Source organism: Sander vitreus, chromosome 6 (assembly GCF_031162955.1).
Source record: "Sander vitreus isolate 19-12246 chromosome 6, sanVit1, whole genome shotgun sequence".
NCBI classification, from domain to species: domain Eukaryota; kingdom Metazoa; phylum Chordata; class Actinopteri; order Perciformes; family Percidae; genus Sander; species Sander vitreus.
The window spans coordinates 22,463,235-22,483,999 of record NC_135860.1 but is presented as its reverse complement, the minus strand read 5'-3'; the positions used below and the strand labels follow the sequence as shown (position 1 = coordinate 22,483,999).

The 20,765-nt window shown below is 41.1% G+C and overlaps 1 protein-coding gene across 1 annotated transcript in view; it reads left to right on the top strand.

The window, feature by feature from the left end:
• LOC144519924 (exostosin-1b-like) overlaps positions 1-20,765 on the top strand; it is a 44,372-nt gene that overhangs the window by 12,807 nt on the left and 10,800 nt on the right. The window contains exons 2-4 of the mRNA XM_078253455.1: positions 14,024-14,117; positions 18,518-18,625; positions 19,022-19,141. Coding sequence (XP_078109581.1) covers positions 14,024-14,117; positions 18,518-18,625; positions 19,022-19,141 — 322 coding nt within the window. The remainder of the gene's footprint in view (positions 1-14,023; positions 14,118-18,517; positions 18,626-19,021; positions 19,142-20,765) is intronic.

Here is a 20,765-nt window from a genome sequence, read left to right as displayed (position 1 = left end):
TTGATTGTGTATGGAAAAAAAATTGGACCAGATCTAAAAAAGACCTTTAGTGATAAAGAAGCTAAGCGAGTAGATTTAATATAAAGTGCCACTGGTGGAGCATCTAGAGAAAAAAACGTAACTTTATGGAAGTGACTCCTCATCCGGTTAGCCAGTGTTTGCGTGATGCATTAGGCACATTTACAGTCCCTTTGACAGGGTCTTTCTCAATTATTACTCATGTACAATGAATTATGTTGTGAGAGCTACATGCAAGAATTAAACGGCACTCTAAAATCAAGGCCACGCAAATCCTATGGGCTTTTAATCCTTCAGTTAATGTGGAGAATAGAACTGCCAAGCACACGGATATAGACTCTAATTTCTGACTCTTGACTCTTTTTTTTCACTTTTTTTATTTTTTTTATTTCATGTAATGTTTTTGGAATGGAGGAGGGATAACCGTACAATAATACATAGCCTAAGTATTTCTGATTTGTAGAGAGGAGCGGACAGATTTGTCCCGAAGAGTTGGACCATCTTAGTGTGATTGTCCTTGTATCTTCTCAAAGGTACTTTGGCAGTGCATCATCATCATCACCATTAGGAACCATGTTGTGCTGCGTTTGCGTAACTACACTTGGCAGCATCGCGAAATTACCAGCCACCATGTTGCAGAGCTTGTCTGGGTAGTGACTTGGATCATCAGATAAAACTGGCATACACACACACAGATATGGTATCTCTCACTGTCCTCTTTGGACTCCACTTTGTCAGATAAGGGCTTCAGCTGGCACTGTGAGAGGAAGGGAAGCTGCTGCGCACATGATGATAACCCTCAGTATGTGATAGTCTTAACTCTTCCATGAAATGGTGGCCTTATTCAACCTGTGTCGCAGTCTTTAAAAGAATAAGTGTCCATTTAGACTCACATTAAACTCACCAAATTATGTCAAGAAGAAAACAAAACAGAATGAGGGGAAAAATGTGGAATTGGTGGCAACCAAGTAAATATTGACACTCAAAGCTGTTTAGTTTGTAAACCACTTTTTTGTTTAATCAAATGGGTATGTGATTCAAACTGAAACGACTTAGACTATGATTTTGTGCCTGTTGGCTAAGCTTCATACAGTTTCTTTCCTTCTCTCACCCGGTGAAATCTGTGACTTCCCCTTGCGAGGTCATAACCAGAGGGCAAGACAGGAAGTGTTGTCTTTGATCTTTCCCACTGTTGAAACTAATTACCTGCCCGCAGCAGCAAGCACTGCTGGCCACGGAATTCATTAACAGATGGTAAAGCTTTGTTCTGGGCCAGTGTGCCTGCGAGGATACAGAGGAATTCAGCTGCCTCAGAGAGGTTACTGTTGTGTAGTCTACATTCCTCTCTGAGATCAGGTTAATTTGTCCTTGGTTGTAACAATGGTTGCCACCTCACCTAAAAGTAGTAATTGCATTGGTCTAAATGGCTTTTGTTGTTAGTTTGTCTACAACCCCCTCCAGATGTTGTTGGCAGTTTGGTTAAAAAAAAAAAAAAAAATGACCCAAGTGTAACAGAATAGGTTACTGTATGTAGATAATAAATAATTAAATAGTTGATTATGGCAGACGTTTGCAGTCTTTCAAAGAGTTGAAGCATGACTGACCACGAGTCGGTTGGAACTCTGCATTGTTTGCGTGGTGTTAATTTGTTAGATGTGGTGTGCATGTCCTGGTGAATAAAAGGTGATGACTGTGACAGGGTATGACAGCGCTTTAACTGACTTACAGTAATTACAACCCTTGTCAACTAATTTTGTCCTCCCTCAAGTGCTTTCTAAGGCTGACACTATCACCCATTTAACATCATCTGTTGAGCAACAGTTTAGGTGTTTTCTTTAAGCTGTATTATAAGACATTAACTTCACCATATTTAATTTTTTCTGGATATTTTTGTGATTATCTGTAAAATATTTGAACGTCTGCCAGCCTCTGCTCAGTAGTTTACCTTTCTGTAATCAGTGTATGAAAAGTTTTTAAGACTTAAGCCTGTGCACTCAGCAGGGTCTCATTTGTTCTCAGTGATAGCCAGTAGATGTGTAGGTGTCTGTGTGTTGTGTATCATGGTACCGGGATGGGATTAGATTGCCCTCCCCAATGGTCATCACATTAGTGAGTGAGGATTTATTAGATAGGCGTATGGCAAAGCTGGCCCTCCATTCAATTTAAGCCTTTATGGACTGTGGTACAGATATGTCAGTGCAGGTCGTAAATGCCACGTCATACAAGTCAAAAGTGTTTGTATTCAGCCACATGTATTGGTTACTGTGTTTGTTTAACTAATCAGCTGGTTGATTATTAAATCATTTGACAGGCTTGGTAGTATTGCCTGCCAGGAAAAAATAGACACATAATCTAGAATGGAAATGTGCAACATTGTGTTGCTTTACTGAAATAGAAACTTGTTGAATGCCTCTATGGATGTTGCGGTCTCAATGCTTTGAGAAAAAAGATCTCAGCAGCAGACAACATCCATTAAATGAGGCGTTCCCTCTTCATCTTTTATTTTGAAGCACATTGCCAATGCTGTAGCCAAGTGCCACACGTTTCTGCTAGTTGCTGCAATTTTGTGTATCCTCTGGGATAAACTGCTGTCTTTTTCCCTTTCCCATCATCATTAGTACTGCCACCACCCTGCAATCTCTCTTTCTGTCACTGAGGCAGTAGGGCTTCTCTCTCCTCTGTGGTCTCGTAATTGTGAGGTAATCATCTTTTGCCTCTTGAGAGCTAAAAGACTGTTTACACTTCGTTTTTGGCGGATCGACTTGGCGAGGCGCATTTACTCTCTCAGCAGCAGAATGAAGCTGCTTCTCTCATTACTTCACACTGGCTTTGCACTTATAGCCATTCTTCTCCCAGTGCATTTGAGGCTAGTTGTCATCAGCAGGTTGGATAAACTCAATTTCTTTTTTCTGAACTACCTCTAGTGGTATGCATCCACTTTTGTATAAAGGCCCTGACACACCAAGGCAACTGTCGGCCTTGGACTGACAGTGAGCGACCGTCACCCTACTTTGTGTGGTGTGTCGCGCACCGTTGCCACGCGTCGGCCTTCGTCTGCCTTTTTTCGGCCGATTCAACAGGGCTGTCGGCCGAACAGCCAATTCATCTGATTGGCTGTTCGGCTTGAAATGGAGTAAGGAAAACAAACACTGACAGCACACACAAGGCTCCTCTGATTTTTGGTCAAAAATTACGTTTGAATGTTCCTTCTAAAAAAACACACAGGTTCGAACAATTTGGAATATCTATTTTTGCACATTATGTCCATAAGATGGCAAACGTACAACAAGATATACATAACTACTTGTGTAGGTATATTTATTCCAACAATAACATTTTACGTCTTTACTTTTAAAAGATCTCTACATACCTACACATTACAAGATAAACTAACGTTAATAAACTAATATCCTATACCGTGATATATAAAGACCGTAATAGACCTGCCTCTCTCTCTCTCTGCACCGCTAAACAATTAGCCCCCTAGCAAGCAAGCTAGCTTACTAGCAGCCGGCCAGCCTGTAAATTAGTAAAATGTTAAATGTAAGAGCTTAATGTTTAATTCACATGCTCTTGTCACATCATAGGAAAGAACATTACTATCGCCAGATCAGTTGACAGTTTTGTTTTGGCGAATTTTCTGTAACCAGTGTATGATGAAGGCATGTTGGGTGGGTGAATTAGCAAGCTAACGAGACGTTTGGTCGCGCCGCTCCCACTGTAGGGAGACTTCTTTGCCGAGAGAACGGATGACATGCCGGGAGAGGGACAGTCTGGTTAGCCATCTCCCAGTGTCCGCTGTCTTCCCGGCGGGGAGTGAAGCAGAGGGACCGTAGGCTCTTTTTGGTTCTTGCCGCTGCTCGTGCAAATGCTGTTTGTTGTGGGTATCGTAGCAATGTTGTATCCCGCCTGCTGGTACGGAGAGTAATTTCCTCTCGCGCAGGCGCAGAACGTACGTGGTACTTGGCCGTCAGCTGTAGTCTCTGCGGTGTGTTCCAGTGCTCATTTTTGACCAAGACAAAGGCGATGAGGGCCGACGTGAGGCGACGCCACAGTCGGCCTTCGTCGCCACTAGTTCCTGGCCGTCGGCTTGGTGTGTCAGGGCCTAAGTTTCGAGATATCCAACATAGTGAAGGTAAATGGTATTTTGTTTGTGAAAAGAAATACATTTTAAAATATTTGGCAGCAATATCTTATTTCCAGAAACAATGTTTTGGTTGCTAATAATAATAATCTACTGAACACCAGTGTGTTAAACGGTCGTTTCCACCGGAACTACTTTTACTTTTTGAGGAAATAGTGCTCTTTAAGACGGTTTTACTGAAGTCTCAACACCAGCAGCTCTCCTTTTCACAAGCTTGAACTTCACATTTTGACTTGCCTTGCAAGGTTGTGTGACTTACGGTCCAAAAGTGCAAAGACCAACCGAGATGTAAACGGCCAGCACATGTAAACAACAAACTCGCTCCTTTTTCTTCCCCTCACTACTCCCTCTCTATCCCTCTCTCTCACCTGAAACACTTGCATAAGGCCATCCCCTGGTATGTCCTAAAAAGCCTTATGCCTGTACACATTCCCACATGCACACACTCACGTACGTGGTCCAGTTTGGCTGACGCATTACCCCTCCCGATATTGTCCCAAATCACACCCACACACAAACAAACAGAAAATGCTCAAAACAGACTGCTCAGTCCAGGCAGATTGCTAGTCTCAGCAGTCAGGCTTCATCTAAATCCCTCTCTCTGCATGATGGATTTGATTAGATCAGACATTGATACCAAATTTAGTTGATAACACCCCATATTTTGAACTAAGAGAGACATTACAAAGCCCCCCTTCTCCCTGTCATGGCTATTGTCACGGTTGCTTTGCCATTAAAGGGGGGAGGCTGTCTGTGAGCTGACAGGGTTCTTTACCCTGGTAAAAAACAAATTGGTGTTTTGAAAAAGCTGTCCACAATCTGATATGTTTACAAAACTCACACAGGTATACTGATACTTGCACAGATGCACATAATAATTCATTTTATCTTATTCATTGTTTTGTTTCTCATTTTGCTGACCACATTTCCATCTGTATTCTGTTCTCTCCTTTGTTTCCTTCTTTTTTGCCTCCGTTATTCTCCTGTTTCCCTACATCCCACCCTCCTTTCCCTTTCACCCCCCTCAGTTCTCATCCATTCATCACTCCTTTCCTGTTTCTCTCCGCTTAACCCTCCACGTCTGTGTCATTCAGTCCCCCTCTCTTCTTCATCATCTGCCTTCTCACATCCTTCCATATCTTCCTTCATCTGTCCCTGCTTGGCCCAGGATTAGAGACATTCCTGACCCGGACTTATCTCTCGTGCAGAACAGCTATGGTAACAGCAGCACCAGCTAGGCTCTATCTCCAACAGAAGTCAGTTACTGGCTGTTCGACAGCATTCTTTCAAGCTCAGGGTTAGCTCCGCTCAGATTAATCTGCTCTTTGTTCAGAATCAAACACACTTACTCGGACTTGTGTAACGTGTTATTCATTTATGCATTCATTCATTCAGTAAGTCATTTACCAGAGCCATGTTGTTTGTAGTTGATAGCTGGACCAAGAGATCTGTAAATTTGTAAGCCTGAGGCACAGAAAAGAGAAAAGTTGGTTGTTGACCCCATGGATCCAGAATGATAAACAAATGTTATTTTTAGTTAACCTTTATTTAAGACTTAACTTAGCCTTTATGTAAGACTTTAAGACTCATTAAGATTAAAAATCTCTTTTTCAAGAGTGTCCTGGTTAAGACAGACAGCAGCACAATTAACATGGTTTCAGACATAAAACAAACAATCTTTTTTTTAAATGAAGACACATGATGACAGACGTATAAGATATCAAAAACATTCAAAACATTCAAAACATCAACAGCCAGATGTGCCAGCATCCAAGTCATTTAGAATCACTTTAAATGTATACAATGAAACCAGCTCCCGAAGATTCAGGTGGTTTTGTAACTGATTCCAAGCCGAAAGAGCAGCATACTTAAACACTATTTTTCCCAGTTCAGTACTGACTTTAGGGACAGTTTAGAGGAAAAAAATCCTGGGAGGGAAGACAATAACTTCACATACTTTTTTTGAAGGATGTAGACCCGTAGGTTGGAAGAAAGCAGTCCGAGAACAGCCTTATAAATAAGAATATGCTGGTGGTTAAGTCTACGGTAGACGAGGCCGACCATCCAACCCGAGCATACAAAGAACAATGGTGAGTAAGGGATTTGAGATTTGTGATAAATCTCAGTGCTCCATGCAGGGTTTCCCGCAGAACATTTGTTAGTTAAGGTGGTGGGGGGGGGATCCTTTGTGCGATAGACTATAGACTCTGTACTACATTTAACAATTATTTATTAAACACTAAATATAAGATTTTAAATAATATATAATAATAAATAAGAAAGTGCAAAACAACATTCAAAATGTGCAAAGGTGATCACAGTCACTGCTTCTGGCAGAGCTGACATCTAGCATCACTACAAGCTATCCTTGGTTTTAAAAAGATCAATTCAAGGGCCCTTTGGTAATTGCACTCTTTTACAAGTGGACCTTTGATGCTTATTTTCATTACAAACCCCATACGAACTATACAACGCTATACAAATGGTTAAAAATATTTATCCTTAACAACTGAAACAATTTTAACAAACAGTATACAAACTATACAAACACGAAAGTGCAAAACAACATTGTCAAAATGTGCAAAGGTGATCACAGTCGCTGCTTATGGCAGAGCTGACATCTAGCATCGCTACAGGCTATGTAAATAATGCACATAAAATACAAACGTGAACAAGGGTGTTCAACAATCGCCATTATATCGAATCAACAGGCATGTGCAACCTAGCTAGCAGGTGAAGAACTCAAACAACAAAATCACCAGCTAACTTACTTTTAAATTTGCAAGAACTATAGACTAATACAATAACAGGCTTAAATAAACCCAAAACATAAGTTATACGACTTACAGTTCTCACGGACACACGCGTGATATCAACTGGCTAGTTATCCTCCATTTTCACCCAAACTGTTAAAAAAAAATTCTATAAATCAATCAATTTAAAAATATATATATATATATATATATATATATATATATATAGTAGTGGTCATAGGACCGATCACTGGGGTACGACCTGGAGCAGGGCCAAGGGCAGGCTATAAAAACATGAAGGACTACACCGTATTACTCAGGCCTAATATCCTGTTTGGGAATACATGATTCATTCTAAGTAAATGTATAACCCTTTACAATTATTCACAGCTATTGCCAAAAGAGGGCAAGTTTCTCCCTGGTCGCTGCAGTCAAATAATTTGACCTGAACTGTCTGATCTTTCATCTTTATGTTGCCTGTATTTTCAAGTCAGTCTTGACATTCCAGCGCTAATGGCTGTTCCATTAACAACAGTCATTTCATTATCTCCAACACTCCCATCTTCTGGTTTTTGGTATCCGGAGAGAGCACTTCAAAGCATCCTTCCCATCAACCTCATCAAGCTGACGGATGGCTGATTAGAGATGTGGGCAGCTTCTTCCAAATTCTTAAAGGATTCATTGAAATTCAGCAGCTGTTTTATGACACAAACATTTTCTGGATAGATGTTGATAAATCTTTGTGCGTTGATCAGTATGTGTTGATTTTACTGGAACAAAGTCAAGTGTGTGTGTATGACTCCATTTTGAGGAGGGACATTTGTAGAGAGAAAAGGTTTTTGGTTCTCCTCTTGAGAGAGTGCTGAAGATGGATGGAGACAGAAGGGGAACAAGAAAAAGAAGTGTGATATAAGATTCAAAGCATAGTAATTATGTGAATTAACCTGGGGTCATGTAGAACTTGAGACCCCCCTCTGTGTGTCTGTAAATGTTTTATAAAGCTTTCTTTGAACTCATTAACCAGAGGAAGATGAGTGAGCCAAAGGTGCCTTGGGGAAATAAGTAAAGGCTTAGTTTTTCAAAAAGTCGTATTGGTATAAACATCATCTTTGCTCTAATATCTCAGGGTGGAGCAGGTGGTGCTCCTTAAACCCCATTAAAGCTGCGGTGGGTAGAAAGCAAAACGCCAGGATTTGAAGTAGAGTGAGACCTCTTCTTGCAGCTTTCCCCTCTCTGTCGCACAGGCATATGCATGCACAGAAAAGCCAATATGAATGCGCTCTCTCTCTCTGAAATGACCTGTGATTTGCCACACACACACACACACACACACACACACACACAGAGTGAGAAATCTGACATTCTCTGGGGGGAATCTTGCAATTCTCCAGGATCACTTTCCATCTATCACTTTTTTTTGCCTGCATGAGTAAAACATGCTAGCATCCCCTCCTTGGGTCTGTCACTATGTGTTGTACATGTCTACCTCTTGGTGTGCTGTCATGTCAGGGGAAAGAAAGCAGCTGCGTCTAAGAGGGTCTGGCAGTGTCTTGACCTATTGAAGTAGCTCTGATGTGTTGTCGAGATCAAAATCGGGCTTTATGTGCATGTTTGTGTGACATTCTTGCCATGGGTGGCTGTGGCTGCGTGGGGCTTTTTAACACAGCATGCAGTTGTCAACTGCTGTTTTTTCATCTTTCCATTTCTCATCCGATGAGTCACTTTCACTCGGTGCCTTTCAGGCTGAAATTCCTCTGGCTTGAACTCATAGTCCTGGCAACAGCCAACTGCCGTTCGGCCTAACTGACAGAAAAGAGGAAGCAGAAAATGTGATATGAAGTTAGTACGTGATGGGAGAAGGGTGATAGTACTAGAGCTGCCATCATTTTCCCCTCTGAAGCTCATGTTTGGGAATTCCCGGTTGTTGAGGATACTGACCAACACGAGTGATGGCTACACAATGAACTGGAGGCAATATGTTTAAAGAATGCATTTTGGATTATTCAGGTGACCATTTAAAAAGCATAATATTTACCTCAACTAAAGTACTTAGGCCCCCCGATTACAGATGAAGGCACATGCAATAAGTTAGGCCACAGCTGAGTTTTCATAGAGGGTAATCATTTGATGATTGACAGCATGGAGTCCGATTACTTGCTCTTTTTCCATTAATTAGTCCAGCTTACTGTATGATGTAATTTTTGTTGAATTACAATAACTACCAAGCTTATATTGCAAAACGATGTTTTCTTCTATTTGTTTGATCATCTTAAAGCGTCCTGGTGTAAGTTTGTTTTGATCATGATTTAGTAAAGTTACATTGATGTTCTTTTATCTTATCATTGTAATACCATTAGTTAGAATCCCTCTTGCTTTGGATAATTTGTAACCTTTATAAAAAAGGCCAAGATGTTCTAAGAGCAACAATCAGATGAAGGTGTGTAATAACCAACAACAAAGTGAAAAATGTAATTTCCCCTTGTATCACTTAAATTTAAAGTGCCCATATTATGAAAAAATCTGGGATTTAGGGGTGTTTATTTGTGCCTTCAGTCTCCAGGGTAAGCTGTTCAAAATCTGCATGGCTTTCTACATAACTAGCCGAGGCGAGGGGCCTAGGGGGCTAACTGTTAAGCTCGTTCTCAATGGCAAAACACTGCTACAACACACACAAATTCACCCTAATCTACAAAATAAATAGTATAAAACTACTTACATGTCCCTGTTCTGCAGTTATTCCACACAAAGTTGGAAGTGCGCCCTCATTTAGAAGAAGTCTCCCAGCTAATCCTGCCTTGTACAGGCCGAAGTTGCAGAAACAGCTAGCTAGCTCATGTAATCCTTGCCTAGCTACTGCGCATGTGCGACTGACAACAAAGATCTTACAGAAGTTGAGAGGTCTCACTCTGTAGCTAAAACAGAGACCTGAACACAGGGTGAAAAGAGGATCTGCAGCAATGTGCAGTACAACAAAAATATGGTGTTTTTTGAAAATTAAACCATGTAAACCTATTCTGATACAATCTCAAATTACAATTATGAACCTGAAGATGAGCATAATATGGCCACTTTAATCTAATTGGATGAATTAAATAAAATGGATCCATAGTCCCTGGTGGACACTCTATCCCAGCACAGAAGACCTACACGAGCACTGTGGCCTGTCATAGAGCAGCTGAAGCAATGCCTCCTTTGATTGCAGTCCTCTCTCTGAGGTGTCCTGTTGTAAATGTGTGTGGTCCACACAGATTATGGGAGACAAACACTTACGCTGTTCTGAGTCTCCTCAGGCACTTAACAGAGTGAGCCATGCATTCTCTTTTTCACGCCATCCATTCTTGTTGCTAGGAGACTGGTTGAATTTTTGTTTTTTGGACCCAACTCACTTCTTGTTATCCTTTTCTCTTTCTGTGATTCATACTTTGTTCCTTTCCTGCAGTATTATTGAATGCCATTTAATTATATCCATGAATTAATAGGATTACATAAAAAATTGCATAACCGTAGATCTCACACAGCATAAAAAAAAAGGTAATGGTTTACCATTTGACTGACGGGTCTTTTCTCTTTTTCCCAATGAGAGACCTAGAAAATTGAATACCAGAATAGAGTATAGTTTTATTATTGATCTGAGTTGTGGTGTTGACGTGATGATGCACGCAATAGTAGACTTAGATATTATTCACGCAAACCTTCTCCTGTAGAATGTGGTGGTCACTATATACTTTTCCCATGTCAGTTGAAACTATGTTGCAATTTATAGCAAACCAGTCACAGTGAGTCAGCCTCCATGTTTTCATCATGGTCATATCTCAAATTATTGAGGTAAACAAAGGCATTATGTCACAATGCCAAAAAACGTTACTTGGATCTAAGTAACTCCAATTCTATGAGCAATGCCATGCGTAGCCCCTCTAATGGACTTTAAATATACCCTTAAAATGTACAATATGTATCTCCGCTTTGAGACATGTTCCAACTGACAGTGATCTGGTCCTGCCAACCTTTACTTGACTTGCAGAGGGTGCATGGAAAGAGTTTATGGTTGACGTTTCTCTTGCTTGCTATAGAAATATTCTGGACTAGTCCGTGAGCAGTAACGATTGCTAATATTGTTGGTGGAATACGTTTTTGGGTCTTGCCTTTCCTGAATGATACCCGCTTCTTCCAATCATTGTCTCCAGTCAACTCAGTATGAGAATGACTATTATGTCACTGGAAATTAAGCTCCTAAAAGCTGTTACCCCTCTAAAACACAGGACTTTAAAGTTACTTTTTCCCTCACTCTCGCACTTACAAACGCATACAGGGTTTGCATAAAGTGGTCATATAAAAGAACCATCATTTCTAAAAGATGGTAGTTTCTAACCAAGAGCAACTGCATGGTCAGGAAATGTCAACAGTGTGGTCACTCTGTTTGAACAGTTGGTTGAGGTTAAATCCTCAGTGAATGTGTCCACTACATACATTCTCCCAGGCTGAAGCTGCTGTAGTGCACAGCTCTACAGTAGGATACATTGTTTAGCAGTTTAGCTGTTTAGATGATTTTAATTTATTGAGATGAGATTGAGATGATCAATTTATTTCTTCATGATAATGCATAAATACCCTATTTTTCCAGGGCAATGATGATGCTACAGTAGAGTATGATGGTGCTGTGCCATTTTTAAAGCCTGTTGTTGGACAGTTTCTCCATAATTAGTCCTGAAGTTTTAAGAATAACTAATAGTAAAGTAAGTTATTCTAGTATTTTGCACTATATCATTATAGGGAGGTGGCAAAAAAGAATATTCCAGCTCAATGGTGTGATTATTCAGTGATGACCAATCTGCTACTGTGAGACTGCTCGCCAGCAGCCATCTGCATGTTATGGGGAAATATGGGACTCGGCAGGATTGACCTCTTATCATGCCGAGTTAATAGCGGACGTTGCTGTGACTAACTCATCACTGATATCTATCCTGATTTCTTTCCAATGAGACCGATCTGTTGAACACCTACGTGCATGTGCACTTTTAAAATCTGGGGGAAATAAAACAGAAAATGCACACCAAGACAGGAGTTGGGTTCATGTAGAAGATTTTTTTTTTTAACACTCATCCTTAACATTTCCACTGACATGCAGTAGCATACTGTGAGACTGCTCCTCCCCACAGGCAGCCACCTGGAAGAGTAGAGAAGAATGGAAGTATGCAGGGAGAGAAACATCTGGTCTTTTCTGGAAGGAAATGGGATGGATGGGAGATTTACACCCAGCCAGGCCCAGATATGGACCTATACTTTTGTTTTTATAGGCTTGAAAAACGGTCAGTTATTACATGCCTGTGGCTGGATTATTTGTTTGTCATCCTTAATGATAGCCTGTCCTATCTGTGATGGAGTATCTGGTTAATCGGATCGTTGTTTCATAATGGATGCACAGATCAGAGCAGCATCTGTGATGTTACCTAGCCTTTAGTATTCTTTGTTTTAACCTACTAATATGTGCATTGTGGATAATGGATTGCTGTTTATATTACATTGTATTACTAGAGATGGCAGCAAGCTTAACCGTAGCTGTTATGCTTTTTATGGCTGTTAAAAGTCACTGTAGTGGCTGATAATTGTAAATGGTATCTAAACTGGGTTTATCCAAATAGAACACCAACGTAGATTCAACAAACATTGCAGTTGATATTATAAAATTTTTCATTTGTGACCTCCATACTGTATACTGTAGAAGAACAAGAGAACCAGACTTTGTGTCAGCGTTATTTCACTCAGTTTAATCATGCATAACCGCTATTTATGTAAAAGCTATTGAGAACTTGATTTCCAGCTGGCTTGGCATCCTGTGATCTCTGCTGAATGAAAGGAGGTATAGATGGAACCACTTGTTAGCAGATGAATACTAAAATACTTTTGCTTGACATTTGGCAAGCACTCGTTGTCTAAAACAAACCCCGGCTGATTTCAATATGGAACATGGAAGTATGTGGTAAAGACAGCTCTATAGTTCATGCATGCTTTTCAACCATGTTTAAATTAATTGTAAGATGGCCCAGAAATTATGAATGGGAATCAATTGTGTCTTACGTTTTTATGTATATTCCTCTATATCAAACATTTACATCGCTGTGGTTTGTTTGTCTGCAGTATTCCCTAAAATATTGGGGTTAAGATGGACCGTCTCTTCATTGCTCCATAAATGACTTGGATCATTGCAAAACAGACTAGTATATATTGGTCAGACACCTTTTTGGGATACATTTTACTTGGCTTAGAATCTCATTCAGATTGATGCACAATGGTATAACAAGGAAAAGTGTTATTGATATCATAATGTACTAAGGGGGAACTACATCTATATGGCTGTACACTGCCACACTGACACTAAGCAGTACACTTAGAGACACAGGAGTACAGCCTAAGCATAATAAATCTATATACAACAAAGCAGAGCGTAGGAAAATTGCCCCAGGCACACACAAACTATGCGTACACAAATTATCAACTTTACATCCATATTTGCATTCATGTGCAAATGTGGTCACACTGTTTTAAATACAAGCACACATTTGCATGAGTACCCTGAGAAATACAATTTGCACACTTTCAGTCCTATCTAATGAAACCCGGTCCAATGCATGACAACCAGGCAACACAGAAATGCACACTCTTTCACACTCTCACATGCACACATGTAATATTGACACTGAAGGAATTCCAAGTAGCTCCTTAATCCAAGCAAGTGCTGACTGAGGCTTAGATTGGATGGTGGGAGAGATGTTGAGATGAGCAGGTGAGAGGGCAAGGGGTTTAAGAATGGGTGGGGAGAGGAGTCAAGTTCAAAGTATGGGATTTTTCCTGAAAGTACTTGTGCTTTCCAGGTATTCCATCGTTAAAAAGAGGTACCTTTTCTGTTCTGTCCTCTGCTGCTGCACTGAGACAGTTTCAGGACACTTGGGCCTGGTATTGGCTGCTGGGTTCCTAAAGTCAGGATTTTATCACGAGTCGTCACACAATGTGTAAACTAATGCACTGGTGGAAGGACACTGCTAGTATACTGTACATTTGAGTACAAGTTCTTAGTCGCTAATGTCTTCTCTTCTTTGCTATCATCCTACAGGTATGACTACAGAGAGATGCTGTACAACTCGACGTTCTGTCTGGTACCTCGAGGACGACGGCTGGGTTCTTTTCGCTTCTTAGAGGCTTTGCAGGTCAGTGACGCACAGATGCGGCTCATTATTGCTAGGCTCTGCTGTTAGTAATTTGCTCTATCAGCGCGTGCTCTTCGTCCATAGCAATCCCACCAACGTGTCCCGAAACGTCCCAGTTAGATAGTAAATGCCGTAGACCTATTCTTTGTAAATCTTTACAATCATTCACCGAAATAAACAAGCAGGCCTGCCTTATTGCACGATCCCAATTTTTTTCATCAAAACTTTCCATTTTCAGAGTGTAACACTAGGTTGCTAGTTTGAGGTGAGCGAAGGGATTTTAATACACAGATAGCAGCAGGTGACGGGAAAAGCTTGTCAGGCTTATCCTGGCAATGTACATCTGTGTCTGTGTCTGTACTGAATCTGTCACACACATTTTGAAGGATTTGCTGCAAGATTTGGACCCGATTAAACCCCTGAATCAAAGTCTGACCCACATAGATCCTTGCGCTTAAAGTGCTTCAGTTTTGATGAAGTGTCTATATCAATAAGGTACATTTTGGCAATTTGGGTTGGCAGCTGAACATGATGACCAAACACAAGTTGATCTGTGCGTCAGCCCTGAAGCTGTGATGACCAAACAATAAAGCCATTAATAGTGTGGGGAGAATGGAAAAAGTGATGTACTGAGTTCCTTCCAGTAGCTCTCTCACCCACGTCATTTTGTTAATGTGCAGCCAGTGTTGCTACAGCTGCCTCTGACTCAGTGTCTTCACTGCTGGGCCTGCCATATTTTCTCTCTCGATTTTTATTTATTTTTCTTCTTCTACTTTTTATTCTGGTTCTGCTTTTTCAATTTCTTTGAGTTTCTTCATGCACCTCCCTGAGTCATCCTCTCCTCTAATATTACCCTTAAGCCAAAATTGTACTGTGCGCTAGCCGTGTGACATATGTTGTCATCAGGTGGTGTACGCATAGGCTTTGTGCGGATGTCCGACAATTTTTTGTGACTGCACGGACATGTCTGGGCAGCCATTTCACTACTAAGTGGTAGCATAATGATCTACTCTGTATGTGTGGAACCCTTTCTCCACGAGGATAGTGTAAACAGACCTACTATGCGCCCGTAGGGTCCGCAGCTGTCCGTGTACGCATCAGTTCTGGAGTATGACCAATGAACCAACGAAACCAAAGAACATTCTTTAAAACAAAATCTGCTTTTTAGTGAGTTCATCTCAATGCAGGCTAATGTAGGTGAATGATCCAGTAAGCAAGATGTCACGATAAAACAGTAAATGACTATACCACGAGTGAGTATCTGCTATTTATGATCAGAACAGGTATCATAAATCACTGGTGTGTTGAATTTGACATCTATCATCAAAGTTGCAGGACACTTGGAGACAAATTTAAACGATAAGCATTGTAAATGCCTTCTTGCCTTCATGCTCTCTGGGTACCAGGATAGTGAGAATATATCCACATGTAAAATAGTCCTGTATTTCGGTGAATATATATGGGAGAATGATTTGGAGATGCCTCTGTGTACAATTAGATTTAGATATTAGCTGTTTTCTTTCTCCAGTGACTTACATTGTGCAACAGTGGAAAAAGTCAATATTTTGTCATCAGAAAATCAAAAGCAACCAAAGTCATGGTGTTACTTTCCTCTATGTGAGTTTCCTCTGTGTGAGTTATGTTTTGTGTCAAGTACTGTTAAGCACTAGTCCTGGGGAAACGGTAGAGAAAAAGAAGAATGACCAGGTCGACACAGGAAGAGAAAGCCGTGCAGCTGCAGTTGAGGTAACATGCAGATGTTGGCTAGAGAGCAGGGCTGGACCAAGCATGGCCTGGAGGCATTGGTGTGTCTTTTCACTCACAGCCGTATGCAGGAGCACAGTAGTAGGGCAGGCAGACACTTGAGAATGTGGGTGCTGTATTAGTTACATTGGCTCAAGTGAGTATTCTAACAGGTAAGATAGGAAGCATTGCAATAGTCAAGAGCTGAGATAGAACCAGTGCTGGGATGGAGGGGAGGGGTTGACTGATTTGGCAGATGATGTAGAGTGCAATCTGGCAGGATCAGGTTGTGCATTGCAGATGCCATAATAAGCCGTAGAGTCACATTGAGGTTATGCATGTGTGTTTGCAAAATGGAGGGAATTCAAAGCCGTGTGTGTGTGTGTGTGTGTGTGTGTGTGTGTGTGTGTGTGTGTGTGAAGTTGGGAGAGGATTGAGCTACAGGAGGCTCTAGTTGATTAGTTTGTGAGAGCAGATAGGTAGGGAAAGCATGGCCGCGTTTCAGCAGATTGCTGTCTTTGCTAATGACACCGAGGAGATTACACGAGCACTGCAGCACTCTGAGGCAGGAGCGTTTGTAGCTGGACGTGCATGTGTAGCGAGTGACCATGGCCAGGCGGTGAATAGGACCCCTCTTAACAGATTATAGTGCTGGCCACTGCAGGCAGGGCGCTGTGGCAGCGCAAACATGCACTTAACGTTTTGCACACACCCACAAACGGGTGAATGAATTCACATTTACAAACATGGATACACACACTTCAATGCAATTGCATTAATCTCTCAGACACAGGGGTTTAATGTTCAAGTATGTTTTAAAGTGTATCTTCCTTTCCACTGAACATAATGATCATTTTCATGAAGCCGCACTGCCTAGTTACTTTGAGAGTTAGTCATCGAGGTACTGCAGCAGTTCTGTACTTAATGGAAATGTGTTAGAAGATATGTTTCCTCTATTGGTTAAATTGCCTGATTTGATTGCTTGGGAAATGAACCTTGTACAGCGATAACATGGGTTTGCAGATCATAAGCAATTTAGTAATATATTTCAGTTATCTCTTCTCTCCAGTCTTTTTATCATTGCCCATAGAAATGCAACCTATACCACAAGGGTGATGTCTGGTTGTTCCCTTTGAATATAAATATTTCAAGACTAACGTCACATGGGACGTGACACTGGCAAACAGATGGTGCCCTTTAGGGCTGCAACTAACGATTATTTTAATAATCGATTAATCTGTCAATTATTTTTTCGATTAATCGATGAATCGGATAAAAAAACAAAGCATTAATTTACTTCAACTCAGTACATACATACTTGTTGTTTTAGTTAATAGTTGTGTCAAGGTAAGTAACCCAAAGAGCAGATAAAGACCACACACACACACACACACACACACACACACACACACACACACACACACACGTTCACTTGAAGCTTATTCATTAAATTATTACCATCATTGTAGTAAGTGCAAGTTAAGTTCATTTGTACACCACATTTAAACACAGCTTAAGATGACCAAGTGCTATAAAAGAACTTTAAAATGAAATTAAAAAGTACAACACACACAAATATATTTGTCAACAATAACTGATATGGGACAAAGCACAGAATAAATATATATATCTCAAAACGTGTCTTAGTCTTGCAAATTATTATACCACCTCTGCTTTACTACTGTTATTAACGAGCTAACGCTAGCTTGTCATGCTTGTCAAGCTGGATAACGAGTAGCACCAGAAGAGCTACTGGACGGACGTTACGTTCCTCAATTCAAAACGGAACAAAAGTAGGATTCTGTAGTGACTTCACCCTGCTGTTGAACGCCCTTCTTCATCAAGGACTCCAACATGTTTACGTTTTTAGGTGCTGAATCATCACCGTGGTGCGCCTGTGCCATGCCATTTTCGCTTGTGCTTATCTTGCAATTAACACGTTTTCGATTTATTTAGTGTGAAATGCTCCCACACCTTGGATGACTTAGGTCGTACTGATTTCTCTGCCTCCGCCATGTGTTTCAGAACAACGTTACGGGTCTCTCCGGTCTCTCTCCGTATTTCAACCCGGTCTTAGGGCAGTTCGTGTAAATGTCACGTTATTTTTAATCTGTTGATACGTGTTCACGGGGACGTTTTTCTCGTGGTGGCCAGCACGAAATACCCTACAGGGAAAGGACGCCTCACATGCCGGGAGACGGCCGAAAAGGACGCCTCATATGCTGGGAGGCGGCCGCTGGGGACGCGACTACAGGGCTGGGCTGCATATTTCCTCTACCCCCGCTCTGCTCTTTTTTTCTTTTCTTTCGCGCTGCTCTGCGCTCAATTTTTTTTATCTCTGCGACTGAGTGGCATATTGATACAACGAATCGATAATGAAATTCGTTGCCAACTTTTTTAATAATCGAATTTCGATTTTATCGATTCGTTGTTGCAGCCCTAGTGCCCTTATCCAAATTATCCACACCATGGATTTAATACATGTATGTGTTAATGCTTTATTTCTAGTTGATGTATGTTTGCATTTTTACCATACATGACAATACCTGTCGTGAGCATCACAGGTTCCGCAAAGCAGTTTTTTTTAGACACTTAATCTCATTACCTATTGTGTGTGTGTGTGTGTGTGTGTGTGACGATGTGTATTGCTCTTACAGGCAGCTTGTGTGCCAGTGATGCTAAGTAATGGCTGGGAGCTGCCCTTCTCAGAAATCATTGACTGGAATACGGCAGCCGTGATTGGGGATGAAAGGCTGCTATTACAGGTAGGTACAGCTGCTGAAAGGTATTCTAAAGTTTAGTCAACACTGCTTTAAAAAAAAAGCATAAGCATAGCATTTCTTGAGGATAACAATGTTTGTGACCACAGAAGGTTATTATCTGGCTTGATCTAAAAACAAAAATTGGTAACCCAATGGCAGTATGCAGGTGTTCTTTGCTTCTTAATCCAGTTTGCATTTTTGCCACCCAGCACATACAGAGACCACTGTCTCCTAAAGCTACTGTAACCTGTATAACAGATTTACTGTATATGACAGCTGAGGCAAATGCACTTGTTCTGCAGACAACGCATTTTGTGGGTACCCAGTGTAATTCTACAAGACTACAGGTTTTTTTTTTCTTGTTCTGTCTGGGGTAACGTGTATTTATTTATTTCCCAGATCCCCTCAACAGTGCGCTCCATCCACCAGGATAAGATCCTGTCCCTTAGACACCAGACCCAGTTCCTATGGGAGGCTTATTTCAACTCTGTGGAAAAGATAGTACTGACCACACTGGAGGTACATACAATACAAATGCACACACACACACATGATTTGCAAGTTAATATATTTTAGTATGAATTGTATTCATCCTTTTTCAAAACAGAAAAAAGAATCTGATGCCAATGCCCACGATTTGCCTGCTTGTTTAAAACTAACCCTTTTTTCATATCATTTTTCAAGTCCCTGAATTCTGTTCATCCCAGTTATTGACTTTGTACTGACAAATGGAGACTTTGTAGTTGCAGACATAATAACCACAATGAAACTGCTCCGGACTACAGTAGATTGAAAACCAAGAGGGATGATATATATTGTTAAACACTGCTGTCATGTTTTTGAGGCTGTTTCTTGCTGTGGCTTTGCTATCAATCATGTCAGCAGTTTGTTCCTGTCAGACTCCATTTATCTATATTCTTCCTAGTGAGTAGCAGGCTGTCTTTTACTGCTCTTGGGCTCAAATTACAAACAAGTAAAGATGAGAGCAGGGAGGAATGAAAACGGATAAGGGAGCAAGACAGAGAAACAGAGAGGATGTGTAAGGCTAGCTGTGTGTAAGGATGGATGTTTCACTGCATTCCAAGTCTTTTGTGCATCCCCAAATTCACCAGCCACTATCAACAGTGGATCTCGTAGTCGACCAGAATGTAGAGAAGATAAATGTATCATGTTAAAGGTGCTCTAAGCGATGTTGGGTGACGTCACTTCTTGTTGACGTTCGAATTATTGTCAAACAAAATGGAGGCTAGCTCGCCCCTCCCTCTCTAATGTTAGTCGTTGTCTAGGACAGCTCTCCTCTAGCTAACTTCCCTCTTCACGCTTCTCTCTCCTCCACTCCCCACACCCCCCTTCATGTGCACGCGCACCAACCCCCCACCCTCAAATCCTTCTTGTCGGTTGTTGGCTGGAACGCTGTTTGTTATGTTTCCTGGTGCAGGTTGGCACAGTTTGTTTTTGTTGCCGTTTGTGGAGTCTGGTCTGTCTACAGAGACCGAGTTTTTTTTACAGTGTGTTCAGGGGACAGGCAGCTCGCGGATAGTGAGAAGATGTTTGCTGTATGTGACAAAAAATGTTGTAGCCTAAAATAAAATGCCTGACATCGCTTAGAGCACCTTTTTAATTTTGTTTAATGAATGTTTAAATCTTAATTTAAACAAAAGTACTGCAGATTTTTTTTTTAGTGGTATTACACGTCCACCTTATCGCTGCCTGCAGTTTACACCACAGATAGTGTTACAGAGGCCTCGTCCCAAGAGGAAGGAAGTCAGGGCACTAGAAGGCAGGGATGGGATTTCTTTGTCAGGGTAATGTTACACCCCAAAGAAGCTGATCTTCGATCCGTTTACACTCTCAGTATCTTAACCCTGTTCCAACACATGCCATAGTACAAGGCTGGTAAGAGGTCAGTGTTTTGGCTTCAGATTTAATCCATAAGTGAGCTGCCATTAGCAAGGGATTTTAGATATTTTACTGTAAACAAGGTAAAGTTGCACCTCAATAATCTGTTTATAACCACAATCCCTACAAGAAATAAACAGGGTTTACTTTGCTCTGTATCTACCCCACAGCTCCTGAGAATGCTTAGTACTTTATTGAGGTATCCTCTCCCTTTTGTAAGAGTCTTCTTAGAGCTCTGGTGGAG